The following is a 15,773-nucleotide window of genomic DNA, read 5'->3' on the forward strand; positions in this document are numbered from 1 at the left end:
CATCTAATTATAAAAACACTTCTAATTAATAAAAACAAAAACAGTGCACAAAACTCATTACATACTTCTAATTATTATAAAAACAATGCACATAATAAACTGGATTATTTAATATTTAAAATCAAATTAACCATCAATAATTAATCCAGGATTCTTTAATATTTAAAATCAAATTAACCATCAATAATTAATCCATGAAACAAGCATGTTACATTGTGAAATCTTTAATATTTAAAATCCAATTAACAATCAATAATTAATCCATTCTTAAATCTTTTATATTTAAAATTCAATTAACAATCAATAATTAATCCATGAAAAGAAAAATCATGTTAAATTTGAACACACAAGCTCTTCTCTCCCAAACACTCATCCACTCAAGTTATACATACTCTCTCCCAAACACTCATCCACTCAAGTTATACATACTCTCTCCCAAACACTCATCCACTCAAGTTATACTCGATTAAGATTCAAAATCAATTTAACAATCAATAATTAATCCATGCATGTTACATCGTGAGATTTGAACATAGATAGAACCTTCTCTCTCAACCACTCGGAGGCTTCCCTCCTAACCACTCAAGCTATACTCAATTGACACATCAAGAACCCATTATTCCCAAGTCTAAGTCACGTGACTTAAAGGTTGGTCAACTTGAGTATATTCAAGCTGCACTGTTTCTGTCCATTTGCTGCCCCAACAAAAATCACACAAACATGCATTGCACGAGTAGGCTTGAGACATATTCTTATTCTTCTGTTTTTTGTCTAGGGATCCTTAGACCGAGTCATGTGACTTAAATTTGAAAAACATAAACACATACTCAAGCTGGACTGTTTCTCCCATCTGCTGCCCCATAAAAATCGCAAAAGTCTGCATTGCAGTAGTTGCCTTGCTTAATCCTCAAGTGCACAGATACTAGCTTATGTTTCATAAGACGACTCCCAACAAAATACCGAAGAGATAAGCCCCCCTAACTCCACGGATACTAGCTAACTCCTAACAAAATACTGAATGATGAGCACATATTGAACCATGCAGCAATATTCAAAAAATGTATTCCATTTGTTCTTCGTCACAGTATTTACTATGGAAAATTTTAAGCATCCATACATGTCGAAACTTCGGTGGATTTGTTACTTATTAAAATGCCAAACTACTTTGGTGGATAACATATAAAAAGCTTCAAATTTTCAAGGATTTTATATAGTTTCCAGATAACTAGGTCATTTTTAAGTCCAAACTTTTTATTCTATGGAATTTGGGCAAATCCGAAAAATGAAATTGAAAAAAAAAATCATATTTTCTGAAAAGAGGTGAAAATGAAAAGTAGCCAAATGATCAAAATTTGACACCTCAAAATTTTTCCACTTTGCACTCATAATGAGGGAGGAATAAAACAAGTAACAAGGAATGAAAACAAGCAATGAAAGATGTATAGATAGAAAGAAGTCGTGCCAAGCATATATGATTCCAACTTCTAGCGACTCACTAGTTTCATATTTTATACATATGCATTCGAGGAAGGGTTTTCCTGGCTTGTGTTCTACAGAAACGGAGGTAGATTGCTTTTTCCAAACGTTGGAGAGGATATTTATACAAAAATTGGACAGCTGCTAAAACAAAAGCATTTACTCATTAGTCATGCTAGTTATATCTTAGCAGCATTTCTCATATTTCTCGGTGGATTGGAAAGTTAAATATCCACGATTTGCCAGATAACCGAAGCTAAGAAAATACATCTTCAGCATCTCCCTCTGCATGGTCACCCTCTTCGAGATTGCTGAACTCCAAAAAGTGAGTAGGACGGTGATCCTCGTGATAAAAGTCACGAGGAGCTCCAAGCTTAATTCCATACTTCATACTGACTGTATGCTTAACACCCATGAAGTTGTAATTCCAAGGACCATTATCTGGTACCTGCACAAACGACGGAGAAAATAAAGAATAATTCAACAAAGACGTTACAGCCTACGATTGGACCTAATCATTTAAACTCGAAATCGCAAATAAGGGAATAGGAAATACCATGTAAAATCCCAGGTAACGGTCACTAAGAAGCATTTGTACTTTCTCATAATGAGTAGGCAGATAACCATGTGGATTGCTTCCAGTGTCTTTGTTGAGCCGCCCCCACTCATAACCTGTTGGAGTAAGCTTATATGCAGTTAAGGAGCAGGAGCCGGGAGTGAAACTGCATGTAAGAATGATACATTTCTCTCCATCCCACTGCTTATTATTCTCCAAGATTCGAGCATGGCATGTTAAGTCCTGATAAACCATGGCAAGGAAAATAAATATTTAATGAATTCCTTACCATTAAGAAGGCTTTCTTTGGCTATTAAGACATTCTTATTTTTACCCTAATAGTTAAACATCAAACAACAAACCTGAGGTGATAATTGAGGAAGCTCGTTGGGTTGTGTATGCATCCATCCCAAAGGCTCTAAATCATTCAAAAATTCGTGCTCCGGCAAAGCCAAAGGCAAATGAACTTGCTGATGCGTTCCCCATTGTGGAGGCATAGCTATACAGCGAATTTCCTTCACTTGTGGATTGTCTGGAGGGCTTATACCATAAATATACCCCGAAATCTGAGTCCTAAGGTCAGCTATGCAAATGAATTTTTTCAATATGTTCTTTGGCATAATGTATGTATAACCAGTTTCCTGTTCAAACAGACACAATCAGAGGAAATGAGCCCTAGTAAATCCAAAGAGAAACACTAGTTAGAACTCTTCAAATGAATATACTGTAAAACAAAAAGCCCACACAAGCGTACCTTGATATCATCAGAGTTAACATATATATGATTGACTCGGAGATAGAGATTTGTGGCAGATATTGCCCTTACACGCCAATCCGTTTTAGAACCAAAAGCAGCCTGCTCATATGGACTAGTTGTGGTGACAATCAACTCATCACCGTGCACATTTGTAGTCCTCGTGGTAACTGCAGTGAGCTGGCTTGCTTCCTTTGCCTGCATAAAAAGTTTATGAATCTCCATTATTAAATATTAAGCAAACAATTTGTTACATTCATATCAGAGAGCACATTACCCTTATTACTAGCCTAGATCCATCTTAACTAACACCCAGAGGAATCAAATCTCTTTTTACTCTAAAAGAGGTTTGCATATCAAAAGAATTGACCCCTCTTGGGCCTTGGTAGATCCAAAGTTAAGATGGATATAGGCTTTAATTTCTCTTTAAATAGGCTACAATTACATTACATTACATTGATCTTTATATCTTATTTTATTTTTATTTTTATGCAATTTGACTTCGTCAAAATGTTAAACATTGCAACATGGGTACCAATACTGGGCTGGGCTGTAGAAATAGCAGTAATTAAACATCAGAACTGCAGCAAAATCACCTACCTGCTTTTCAATTTCAGCAATCTGTTGCCTTTGTTGAGAAGGGGGAGTTATCTCAGCTCCAAGTATAATATCACGGATTTCTGATTGGGTTAATGCTGATGTATTGACATTATTCTTCTTGGCATAATCGGAGAGTATAAGGTCTCTCAAAGCAACTTCTACCTGCAAAGTATCAGAACACTCATTATATTCCTTTCTTTTTCACTCTATTACAGTCCCTCCAATAAAAAAATATCTAAAACACAGAAAGGTGTTTTCATATACTAAATTAAATACAACTATTAGAATTTAATAGAAACCCTGCAACATAGACCCACGGATTAACAGTATGAAATCCTGAGGCTTAAAAGAGATCTACCTTCATCCACTGGTCATCATTAAGGCTAGGCCAAATGTGGTGCGCCTCAGTAACAATAGTCTTGTCTGGTTTCAACAACATCTTTGCTTTCTCATTGTTCACATGAAGGGCACGAAGGATTAGTATAAGACGAGAAAATGCCGTGTATGATGAGATAGTCTTTAACCAATCATCATATATGTTGAAAAGAACCATTTGCGGTTCTGTGGCCTTTAGAATAAGGTCACCAAATTTCTCAATTTTTAAGCACGCTTGGAATGGTAACTGAAGCTCACTGCCTTTAATGACAATGTTAGGAAAGTCGAGCAAGTGAACTTCCAGTGGATCAAGCATTCCCTTACGAGTTACAATTATCTGTTTTGGCTGCTCCTCAACAGGCAATGAACGTACCAATGCAGCTACTTCTTCAGCTGTCTTCCATTTAGCCAGTTGACCAAGACGCTTCTGTCCTGCCCACACACTAGTATGGATAACCTGGAATATCCAATTATTTGCATGTGTTAGAATAGAAGGCAATCCCACGTAAATGATACTAACTGAATCCATTGCCAAAGCTGTACATAGTAGCACATATAAAAAACAAATCATACAAGAAACAGACCTTTAAAAATAGTTGCCCTGTCCTCGGGTTGAATATGAAAATTGCTCCATTGATAGGCTTCGTTGTAAGATTTCCTTCAAAAGTTTTATGGATTGTGACACGATACACATTTGTATCATCCACAAACCATATAATTTGGTTGCTGAAAATCTCTCCATAGTTTTGAGATGACAAATACGGTTCTGTTGGCTCCGAAGAATAAAGTTGCAGGCCCTTTCTTATGCGCTCCCTTAACACATACAAGGCAGGATTTGACTGCAGAATTCAAAGAAATACATACATGATTAATTAAGCGACAGATTCAGAAAATAAATAAATGAAATTTGGCTCTCAAAGTGTAAATTATTTTACCTTCATTATTTTATTCATAGCTTGGGCCAAAAGAGGCTTTGAACCAGGAAACCAATTACCAAATGCAGAATGTAAATTGTAAGCAAGATCGATTGCAATCATAACACCTGAATTAAATTTTTAGTTAGTATATCCTCATTCATCTGTTAAAAGGCATGTTTATTTGAACTTTTGACCTTAGTTTCACAAAAAACAGAGGCAGATTAGTTCAGCTGTTCCAAAGCATCCTTTTAATTCCAGGAAATAAATAAGATAGATAATGTTAAACTGTTCAATGACCCTAAAGCTTATAATGAGACAGAGTTTGCAGAGGTATATACCAGTGGGTGATGGATAAATTGACATATTATCTGTTGTATAGTCTAAGAATTTGGCTCTCGTATACCGTTCAATGTCATGAGAATCATAGTCTCCCCACCGAAGTTGCACATCAATCCAATATTTATTACTTGCCTTCTGATCAAAAACATCCTTAGACTCTGCCACAAGGCTGGGCTTGCACATTGGCCATTTATATGCTGCAAAAAGAAGAATATCAGCGCAAGAGCTGTTCATCTTGTAACTTTTCCTGGGATGTATCGTCTCTTTTTGAACAGTCTCAATTTCCAAAGCATCCAGCTCCTGATCAAGTACCTGGCAGAGATCCATTACAACACTTTCGTGCACTTTCTGCCACAGATGAGCCCTAAAAATTTGTATCAATGATATCTTCAGTGTTGGAATTTTTCCATGCATGAAAATTCCAGTCAAATCCAACTGCACTTGAAAACCCACATAAACATTGGCACGATTGATGGTAGGAGACCACCAAAGTGTAAATCGTCGATTGGGAATTTGATTCAACCCTGATCTCTGTGCATTTGTAAGCTTTTTATACTTCATAGACTCCTCAAACCCAGACGCCTTCTCCCAGAACAGACCTTCCCATGTTGGGAAGCTTCATTACACAAGCAAAGAGATATCAGAAGTTATCCGCCAATGTTGTAATTATATTCTGTAACCAGACACAGAATACTAGAAAATTAGAAATATAAAGCAATGTTAAGACTTACTAAGTTCCTTTAAATAGAGTGTGCTCCAGAATGCCTTCCACTCCTCCAAGAGCCTGAATAACATCTGTTCGATAGTTATTCAGATTCCACAGTTTCCCATCATGTCGCTGGTGAGTCCACCAAAATGGATTTTGTTTCAGAACCTGATACTGTTTGAAGTCTGTCCGTACCCTCCAACCTTTGTCATAAGCCAGTGTGTGTCTATCTTTTTGAAAAAGCGTATTAATGCGAGGAATGCCTCTGTCCCATGAATCCTGTAATATCCAAGAAGAAGAAATAAGTGCTGCAAAGAGAGTAGATTCAATAATTATGAAGAGAACCGAGTTGGAAACATACCTCAAGATCCTCAAGAGTTAATCGTCTATTCTGAGCCTGTGCTTCCTGCCTCTTTAAAGCATATTCAGCCCAAACACGTTGAGAGTCTATGAATTCACTCTCCCAGGGCTGCCATAGACCATATTGCTATCTCAGCACACAACTTTGAACTTGCATTTTTAAATAGCTTCAACTAGAGATAAATTGCCTACACTTACCTGTATGTATTGATACAGATTTGGAATAAGTTGATCTTCCTCATGGCTCATACCACTACGGAAGTGTGTAACTCCAACATCTGTCTGTTGACTATAACGTAGGTCACTTTGTGGGATTAAAATATGGCCCATAGATAGCATTCCAAGTCCTCCAATTTCCTTGGGTGTATAGAAGATAACAGGAGGAAACCTAATTTACAAAACACAAATTTTAAGAATAATATTCAAATCTAACCAGGCAATAAGTTTACTGAGTATTTCCTTTATGCATATCACTCTCCTCTTTCTATGAAGAGACACAATACCTGCTTGGCATCTTGGAGTTCAAACCAATCTTTATACGTGTTTGAATTTTATTTTCACATTTGACAAGGAGATCAAGAAGCTCCTGTGTATGCACTGTTGCTTCACGGAAATAGGTCATGAGTCCTGCACCAATCAAAGAAGACAAACTGGCATGTAATAAACATCTAAAATAGGAAGATGTATTCAAATTGTCAATTTAAAATAGCCTGGAGCATTATGCAAGCAGAGCCATGAAAAACTGTACAGTTCAGACTGCAATTACCTATTAGTGCAGTATTCCATTTGTTTACGATTTTGGTAAAGGTTGTTGACCCTGATGACATGAGGATCTGCCTAACACGATTCTCAAACACCTTCATGTGTTCATCATCAACTCGCAAGAAAGCAACAACAGTGCGCTCTTTAGTCTGCTCATTTTGCAAATTCCAGACTCCATCCTTTGTATTGCTAAATGCTTCTTGAGACATTCTTATCTTTGGTAATATTCGAACTTCAAACCCACACCTACACAACAACAACAACAAAACCAAGGAAAATTCTTTTAGCTTTTTGCATAAAACATATAACTTATCAATACATGGAAACAAGTGAGCTAGCTGGGCAAGGAGGACATACATGCTGAAAAGCAAATTTGGGTTGTCTTTGCTATAAACAGAGACAAAATTGTTCTCCCATTCTAATGTTGTGATACTACGAGGGAATCTGTTCTTTATATCCCAGAAAACACTCCTCCCAAGATTAACTGCAAAATATTCAAGAGACCAGACACAGCTGAGTTTAGATTTGAGTAATCTCAGGTAGCTCTAGATTTTACTGAAAGAATAAAAAATAAAAATAAAAATAAAAAAATAAAAAATAAAAAATAAAAAAAGCAAAGGAAAAAACACCACTTTACCATCATGTTTCATCAGCCTCATGCGAGCATCTCTAGGCCAACACTTTTTGTTGTTGTAACCAACCATGTTTTCATTGTTTGGATCTGGATTTTCTGTAAGGTAGCGCTGGATAAGATCCCTTGCCTCTTCATGAGTGAATCTAAAAAGAATGTGCACCTTGTCAATATAACGAGAATACAATCTTATAGGATGCCTTGTCTCCACTTTTATATCCCAGTAAGTAATAAATTCATTTGGCATCTGTGGAGGACCAGCTATTTCACTTGCCCGAGTCAAACCAAGGACCAAGAGATCCAAGACCAGACCATAATATTGCACAACAAAGGAGGCAAACTGAAGACCTCGAATCAGCCCATATGAATTGGTATGGCTCATATATTTGTATGATAGAACAATGTTGTTTTTTGCAGTCACATAATCAACAATGTTGTGGTCAAGCACCAAACGCAGAAGCCTGCAATAATTATTAATTCAGATTCTAGAAAAATAACTGAATCTAAAGAAAGATTTTCAGTACTCACAAACTATCAGCATAAAACAAAAAAAAATACCTGTTTAACATTGTCAGATCTATTTTTTCAAAGAACTTTTCAAATTTTGTCTGAAGCATCACAACACATTGACCTTCACTGGTATTCCATATATCCTGCAAATTATTGATTCCTTGACACCACTTATATACCAAAAGTGGAGGTGGCTCTAAATCTGCAGGTTTGATCCAGTTTGGAAAGAGATGGCGTTTGTCACCTTCATACCAAAGATATTGATCAAGATATGCATCTGTAATTTTCTCAAGAGGTTCAATTTCATACACAGGGATCAGATAGCTATACAAGTCCATAAACTCAATGCCCACCTGCAATGTGAAACATAGCCATTCGTTAGAATCCCAGGCAGACAACATCTCAACACCATTGATTTAGCATCTGAAAGTGATTAATTATACAACTTACTTCTTTGAAGGCACGCTGTGTAAGCAGATGACGTTTGATACGTGATAATGCCTCATGTGGATTATCATATGCCTGCTCGATAAGGCCCAGCTCTTCCCTCTGTTGTTGATTTAATCGGACAGCAACACTATAAGATTCTTTCAATCTTTCAAGTGCTAATATTAGGAGTTTCGTGTCATGTTTATATGACAGTGGTGGAAAAGGAATGGGAGAAAATTTTCTCGATTCCAGCCAATGCACTGTAGTGGTATAGATGGCCACAGCTTCCTCAGGTGTTACATAGGGGCCATCTTTCAAGTAATTATGTTGTCGTTCCTGTTAAGAAATCAGCATAATTGATTAGTGATTTATAAACCTCTTCAATCTTGAACATTATAAACTGTCCATTCAATATAGTGTAGGGTAAATTAAAGCATGCCTGCTCTGCTTTCAGCCAAAGACGTGTGAGCCTTCCTAGATTTTTCCGACAAACTGTCTTGTCTACAGTTGCACCACGCCGAATGCGCTCACGATTATAATGAGCAACATTAGTCCACCAGTCTGCTTTTGATTTTACATAACGAAGAATCATATTCTCAATTGGCACTGGTAGGCCAGGCACCTGGAATACCAAATCAATTATCTTATTTATAAACTTGAGATATAATTGAGAAAATAAATAAAGAAAACAGTCAAATTTGTCATGCTTAATTGAAAGCTTTATTACAACATCTACCTTCCAGGGGATGTTTGCCTTCCAACAGCGCCAGGCTTCACTCAAATGTTGCAAAATGGTGCGAGCTTTGTTCTGCTTGATGCCCTCTGTCACAATATCGATGAGTATGTCAGCAAGCAGATAAGAGAATCACTAAGAGACTCAGAAAATGCATAACACTAAAACAAAACAGAGGGACAAACAGAGATGCAGAAACTTCAAAGCAAAAGAAAATTAGTGCTCAACAACCAAATTAATCATAACAAAACAAGCTAAGAATTGGAGAAATAGCAGTGCCCATCAAGGGTTGACAATATATATAACAGATCAACTTTCAGCATCAAAGTGATTTCAATCTAATTGATGCATCCCAAACAAGAGAAACATCTCTTTCCTGCCAATTATCACAGAAGGCAAAAATTAAAATCACCTGGCATTGCATCAAGAACATCGTGCATGACAGCTGCTCTCAGCTCCAAATCAAAATGACTTTCAACCCTTTGTTTGGTCACAGTTTTTGCCACTCCCTTTGAATGACGACCTTCAAACTGTCGTGCAAGCAAGTTTCCAAGCCACCTTTCTAGCAGTGGTACTATACCACGTAGAAAAAACAACCATACTCTCCACATTGGAGCCCAAAATCCACATCCAGGTCCTTTCCCAACAGGCCCAGTGTTAAAGCGATAATAAATCAAATGCTTCAGATCTTTACACATTCTTATTTGCCGCATAAGCCGATACTTGTAACGATACATACCAGTCAACTGCCCTACATGTGAAAATGTATATTGTAATCCATCTGCCAACTGGAAAGCATCTACATTTCCCAGTCGAAATTGGATATTTGCATCGACAACTAGTTTTGTTAGTCGCAAAATTTCACGACATAAATGGAAAGCATTTCCAAAACATGACTTCTTACGCTCCTTCGTTGTGAGTGTCTTCACAGGTTTCAGATTAAAATTGTAATCAAGATGAAGATAATTCAAGTTCTTTCGGTGAATAAGAAGATTCAGCATATTGTAACCTTGTCTGCAAACTTGAAGCCCAGCCTCTGCCCAATCTAGCTCAGTTGTCTGGAAAAATTTGGTAGCTTGTAGGGAACGAAACAAGTATTTCTTCTTTTGAGCCTTTGGAGGCCTGTGATGAAGTTCATTCAACACATAACATTTTAGGAGCTTCTGATAGCTCACACGAACCTTCATTGGATATGTGGGAGGACTGCATGACATGAAACATTCAAGGAATCAAATCCATGGCACATGCAAAACACAACTAAAGAACAAAAATAACATGAATATGTGTCATGCATCAGAAAAATGCATACCAGTGTTCCTTGTACCAATCAGAAACAAGAGGAATATCTTCTGCTCGTCGCATACGACCTGATCGCATATTGAATGGACGTGGAGCAAACAATAACGAAATACCAGCAGTTGTTGTATCTGTGTAAAGTGGTGTATCATGCAACAAAGGTTCCACACCTTCTGGAACAAAAAAATCATCGTCATCATCCTCCTCGTAAGTTTTCCTCTCACGGCGATTAGTCTTATGAAAAGAAATTGGATGAATCAGAGGATCAAAATAAAATGCTGGTAAATCTGGATCTTCAGTTTTTATGTACATCACCATGGGACTGTGATATACACAAAGCTTAACTTTCCTAGGCCTGTTGTTGTAGAGATGAGGAAATGCAATTCTATACTCTGTCCGAAGTGGAGAGCGGATAATAAGCTTATTAATATCATTGAATTCATTCCAGTCTTCATCACCCTTCTCCATATCTCGGTACAAAGGCTCAAACTTCGGCCCTCCTGTTGTTAATTAGACATGTCAGTAAAAGTCTGAACTTCATCACAACAGTAGCAGTTATGACAAGAGAAAACATAAATAGATGACCAAATATTTGACCCAACAATTTTCTGGGGTAGGGCTTCACAATACCTGGTATGCACATGTTCAATGCTTTTGCTGTGAAAAAAGACTCCATATCAAAGAGATAGAAATAGTTTTTATCAATCAAGTCAGAAAGTAGCTGTCCTGCAAGACGGTGCAAAGTTGCCATGATGGGAAGTGATAGTTGCCACCTTCTATAACTAGGCCCATTTATAAGTTTTGTTTTCACTAGGGGCTTGTGGTCATAAAACCATGTGTATACCGCAGAATCTTCTTCCTCATCCAGCTCCAACTGGATAGGTTCGAGAGGGTCCACATCTAACAAATTGTCTGCGTAATCTAAAGGAGGTTCCTCATCATCAAATGGTGGAAAGCGCATTCTTTTAAAGTGCCGCCTGTCCCTTTTTTCTCTTCGCATCATGATCCACATCGTACCCCACTGCAAACAAGCTTCCAATTAGGCACAATAATTCATCATAAGAGGACCAAATAAAGCAAGAACAGAATCCAAAAGTCAAAAGAACATGAACTTTACCTGTGCCATATATATGGGCTCAACAACCCATGGTATTTCATTAACAAAAGTGATAGCCCCAGTTATGTGATAGAGTACCTTCACATCACGAACCTGAATAGGAAACATTCATCAAATACACAGAGCATAATGCACCAAATGCACTCCTCTATTGCCAGACAAGGAAACTAAATAATATAAATATACACAAGGTTTACAGTTTAGCAAAAAGATATAATGATAAAGTGTTAAAAAAAATGAATACCTGCTCCCAGGGCATGGGCATGTTTTCAAGAAGTTTGTAGACTGCATGAGGTACAAATTTAAGTGCTCCCAGATAAACACGCTTGTCATGGCGATATTTTTTTGAAGACATGTCTCCATGATCTCTGTTCATAGTCAAAAACACAGATCAATACATAATGAAAGTAAAAAATATGCTTGCCTACGCACAAATAGCAATGTTGCAATGCCATCAAATACCTACAGACAAATGTATGTGATTATGTAATATCGTTGAATGTAACAATCACATACATATCAATATCAAAATTCCACATAAGTCAAAGATGAAGATGAAGTGAGCTCACTTGGGCTTCCAGAAGTGTAAGACAGCACATCCAATCCAAATTTAAAACGTGATCCAATACATGAAAGCTTACAGTTCTCTGAGTTAACATTATTTCTAATGAGGATGGTATACACAAATATATGCATCATACAACAGAACTTGCTCCAGATCTCTCATTGAAATGATGAATCCGTAAAGTTCAACAGAAACTTCTTGAACCATTCAAAGCTGAACAAAAGACAATTTGAGAAACCTTTGCATCAGATTGAACTGTTTCATGAAGTTATATTTGTGTCAGATGTCACCCATGCTGTTGTGAGTCTGAGTCTCTGACAAAGACTATTTTCTACAACTCCAAACATTGAAGCCACCAGTTAGTTGAAGAAAATTTGTGGATCCGAAATAAGTCAAATTTTCAAGGTCCTCCTTCAAAGGAAAAATTAATAAAGAATCTATATGAATAGTCAATAAAGAATCAATAAGAAGAGATTGAAGGGTTTTCCTCTCAAGAGGAGAGGTTTTGCCCTGGCTTGGAGCCTACATCTTGTGTACTTGTATCTTGTTGATCTTCTTGTTTTGGTAGTTGTTTGATGATTGAAGAACACACTATAATAATAAGAAGAAGATAATTCTAATATGTAAAAAGACATCACAAGAAGAATCATTAATGTCGAAGAATCTTGCCTTAGATTCTTCGACATAGTAGACCCTATTCCACCTAGCATTGAAATATTTCCACTGTTATTACTCTGCTATGGGCCCTTCGGCCCCCCATTACACCCATAGGGAGACATTCATTCTAAACAATATTTGCATGTCTTGGGTAAGGCATGAATAAGACCAAATGCCTCAACCTCATCAACTTCATCATCAATATCACCTTTGAAAAGGCATATAACAAGGTTAAGTGGCACTTTATTCTAGCCTTGAACAAGGCCCTAGCTTTTTGCCTATTTCTTTAGAGTCATAGGTACCCTCTTCTATCAAGGGCACCCATTAACCACTATGCTCTATCTTATGTTAACAAAGGCCTAGAAGGCCACAAATCCCCATCTCAATCAAAAGGGGCAAGGCTTCAATTTTGGTTTAGCTTTAAGTGTTCCTTATGGTGGCTTTCAAACTTGTGGTATGAAGGCAAAGTGTTAGCCAATATAGTATGGTTTTCGACCATGAGATTTCTAAGAAGATGCATGAACATAACCAGAGGCCTTTTTGTGCCAATTTCAGGATTGGGTTCCTTGATCAGAACTAGAAGATAGACATAGGATGGCCAATTCGAAGAGATTTGTGATTGAAAGAATCAAGGAGATTGTTCTCAATTTTCTTTCCATCAAATTATACACATGGTCACAATTGTCTGTACACAAACCTTCGTTGGAAATTCTATTATATGAGCTTTAGAAGCTCACATCCAAGCAGGCAACCTAGCTCTCCTGTCTGCATAACGTCTGGAAAACTGTCTTTACTTTAGTCCCTTAATCTTGCCTGCTGTCTCTAAACCATATTAGTTATTGGCATCCCTCATCCCAAATGTCATATGTGTGGTCATCCAAAGAACCTGTACATGTTTTATGTCTCCGTATCTATGCCAAATCAACCTCAGGCTCGGTCGCTAAAATCTGTAACCAGATCCTCCTTGTCTCCCATTACCTAGAAAGCAGCTCTCCTAGTGATAAATTGCCCTGATCCATTGAATTCAACACAGCATGGCATTGCATAACAATATAAGTGTTATTTTTTATTGGACAAATTTTCCGGAATGATATTTATCTAATCTGCACCGACCGACCTTAAACCCAAAACCTTCCTCCCAGTATTTTCCTCAGCACTGAACTAAGCCATCAAAAATAACAAGAAGAAAGAGAGAAAAAAAACTAAGCATTGAAATTCACTGTTCAATTGAAACCTTTCTCCAAATCCTAAACTCTTTGTCCCAATATTTTTCGATGTACGAAAGTTTTCAGTTTCACTGTTCAATTGAAACCCTTTCTCCAAATCCTAAACTCTTTGTCCCAATATTTTTCGATGTACGAAAGTTTACTCTTCTCATTCTATCACTCTAATAATTATAAAATTATAAATAAAAATAAAAACGTAGAAAGAGGGGAAAAGAAAGCAACTATGAGCATTTACAGCCAATACTTAATTGGTTAAACTGTATCCACACCATGAGACCTTAAACTATTCGCCTGTGTCCAGAAATGCGCTCTAATTCGATCGCTGAGAATAAGAAGAGTAAGAAGAAAGAAACATACTAAACATTTGCATACGCTATTAAATAGATAAAGCTTTCTCCAAACCTTAAACCCTTGATCCGAATATTTTTCTGTTGTGAAATTTATTATAATCCTATGACTGCAAAATAGAAACGGCAGAAGCAGAAATGAAGAGACTAAACGTTCAAATTTGATGTTTGCGGTGTCTGAGCTATCAAACACCGTTACCGGGAATTTAAATCTTCCCGCAACTTTCAGAACTCAAGTTCTCGAAACAAAAATTACCTGATGATTTTTCTGACGTGCTCTGGCGGCATGTCCTCTTTCTGCGTCTCGACGAATCCGAATTTACGCTTATCGCCATATCTTTTAGCGTTAAGCTGCATCCATTTGCGTGCCTTCTCTTCCAGCATGGCCTCGGCATCGGCAGAATTTAGAGGGGGGCCGTAAGAGGGATGCTGCGGCTGCTGCATTCCGGATGGCGGTGGCACTGACGGTGTCGTGCCCGGGGGAGCCATGTGAGAGCTCCCCGCTCCTCCTGGGTTCCACATTTTCTGCTGCTCCAAAAGAAAACCCTACGAACTTAAAACCCTGGTCAGCATCGACGACTTGCTCCAAATGAAAATATAGGCGAGCAGGCGAAATTCGGAGCACAGCTTGCTGCGATTCGGAGGCTTGTGTAGAGGAGGTTTCGTACCGGAAATTTAGCGTACCTGTCACAAAAGTAGTCTCATCCTCGGCCTCGGCCGCCGGTAGTTGCCTGCGTTAGTTATGACAAATAAAAAGCACTGGAGACATCCAGCATTTCTTTTATATGGAGAGATTCAGCGTCGGTGAAAACCTCTAAAACATTTTTGCAACTTATCTTTTAAATACATAATAATAAATTTTGTTTCCCAAAATCAATTTTTTTTCAAAAATTCATGTGGTCTTATCTATGTGCGAGTATCCTTCTCATTTATGTGATTGGCATATTCACGCATCTTTTGTTAATATTTTATTCATATTAACATTTTTTTCCTCTAAAATAGGTTAAGATTTTATTTATATTAATATTTTTCCCTCCCAAATATGTTAAAATGGAAAACATATATGTCTACGTTTTGTGACATTAAATTATTTCAATTTTAAATTGGGATTGAAATATTTATTTTTTTTAATTTGTTAGATGCGGTGATTTTCGATACAAATGCAGTAGATTGTTACCCTGAAGAGCATGGGATGTGGCAACTTGTTCACAAAAGGTTTAAAAGCGACATGGATTGTAAGACACTCTATTAATGAATAGAGGGTTAGGTGACTACCTTAGTCGCCTCAATTCTCTAGTTCATGCCTACGTCTCACCATGTTGTCGGGGCCTTTATCTTTGTTGGTGTCGTTGTCGTTGCTCTTCCTTGGTGCTCTTTTTGTGGCATGTTATAGGTTTTGTGTGCTCGGGTTTGCTTT

General features: G+C 37.4%; 1 protein-coding gene across 1 annotated transcript; it reads right to left on the minus strand.

Annotated features, from left to right (window-relative positions):
• Window positions 1-1,418: 1,418 nt before the first annotated feature.
• Window positions 1,419-15,139, minus strand: LOC149197141 (pre-mRNA-processing-splicing factor 8A). Its single transcript, XM_089405751.1, has 26 exons — window positions 14,613-15,139; window positions 11,806-11,929; window positions 11,562-11,654; window positions 11,075-11,465; window positions 10,458-10,944; window positions 9,561-10,351; window positions 9,152-9,237; window positions 8,855-9,037; window positions 8,437-8,751; window positions 8,035-8,339; window positions 7,483-7,937; window positions 7,203-7,329; window positions 6,850-7,091; window positions 6,587-6,710; window positions 6,282-6,471; window positions 6,085-6,192; window positions 5,749-6,002; window positions 5,017-5,633; window positions 4,697-4,803; window positions 4,346-4,600; window positions 3,745-4,218; window positions 3,387-3,548; window positions 2,787-2,984; window positions 2,395-2,673; window positions 2,033-2,275; window positions 1,419-1,924 (listed from the first exon to the last, which is right to left on the minus strand). Exons 1-26 carry the CDS (start codon window positions 14,876-14,878, stop codon window positions 1,733-1,735), a joined length of 7,068 nt encoding a protein of 2,355 aa, XP_089261877.1. The 5' UTR covers window positions 14,879-15,139; the 3' UTR covers window positions 1,419-1,732.
• Between the last annotated feature and the right edge of the window lie 634 nt (window positions 15,140-15,773).

This window comes from Pinus tabuliformis, chromosome 2_2 (assembly GCF_031772625.1).
Source record: "Pinus tabuliformis cultivar Carrire ecotype Pingquan chromosome 2_2, CPIR1, whole genome shotgun sequence".
In the NCBI taxonomy this organism is placed as follows: domain Eukaryota; kingdom Viridiplantae; phylum Streptophyta; class Pinopsida; order Pinales; family Pinaceae; genus Pinus; species Pinus tabuliformis.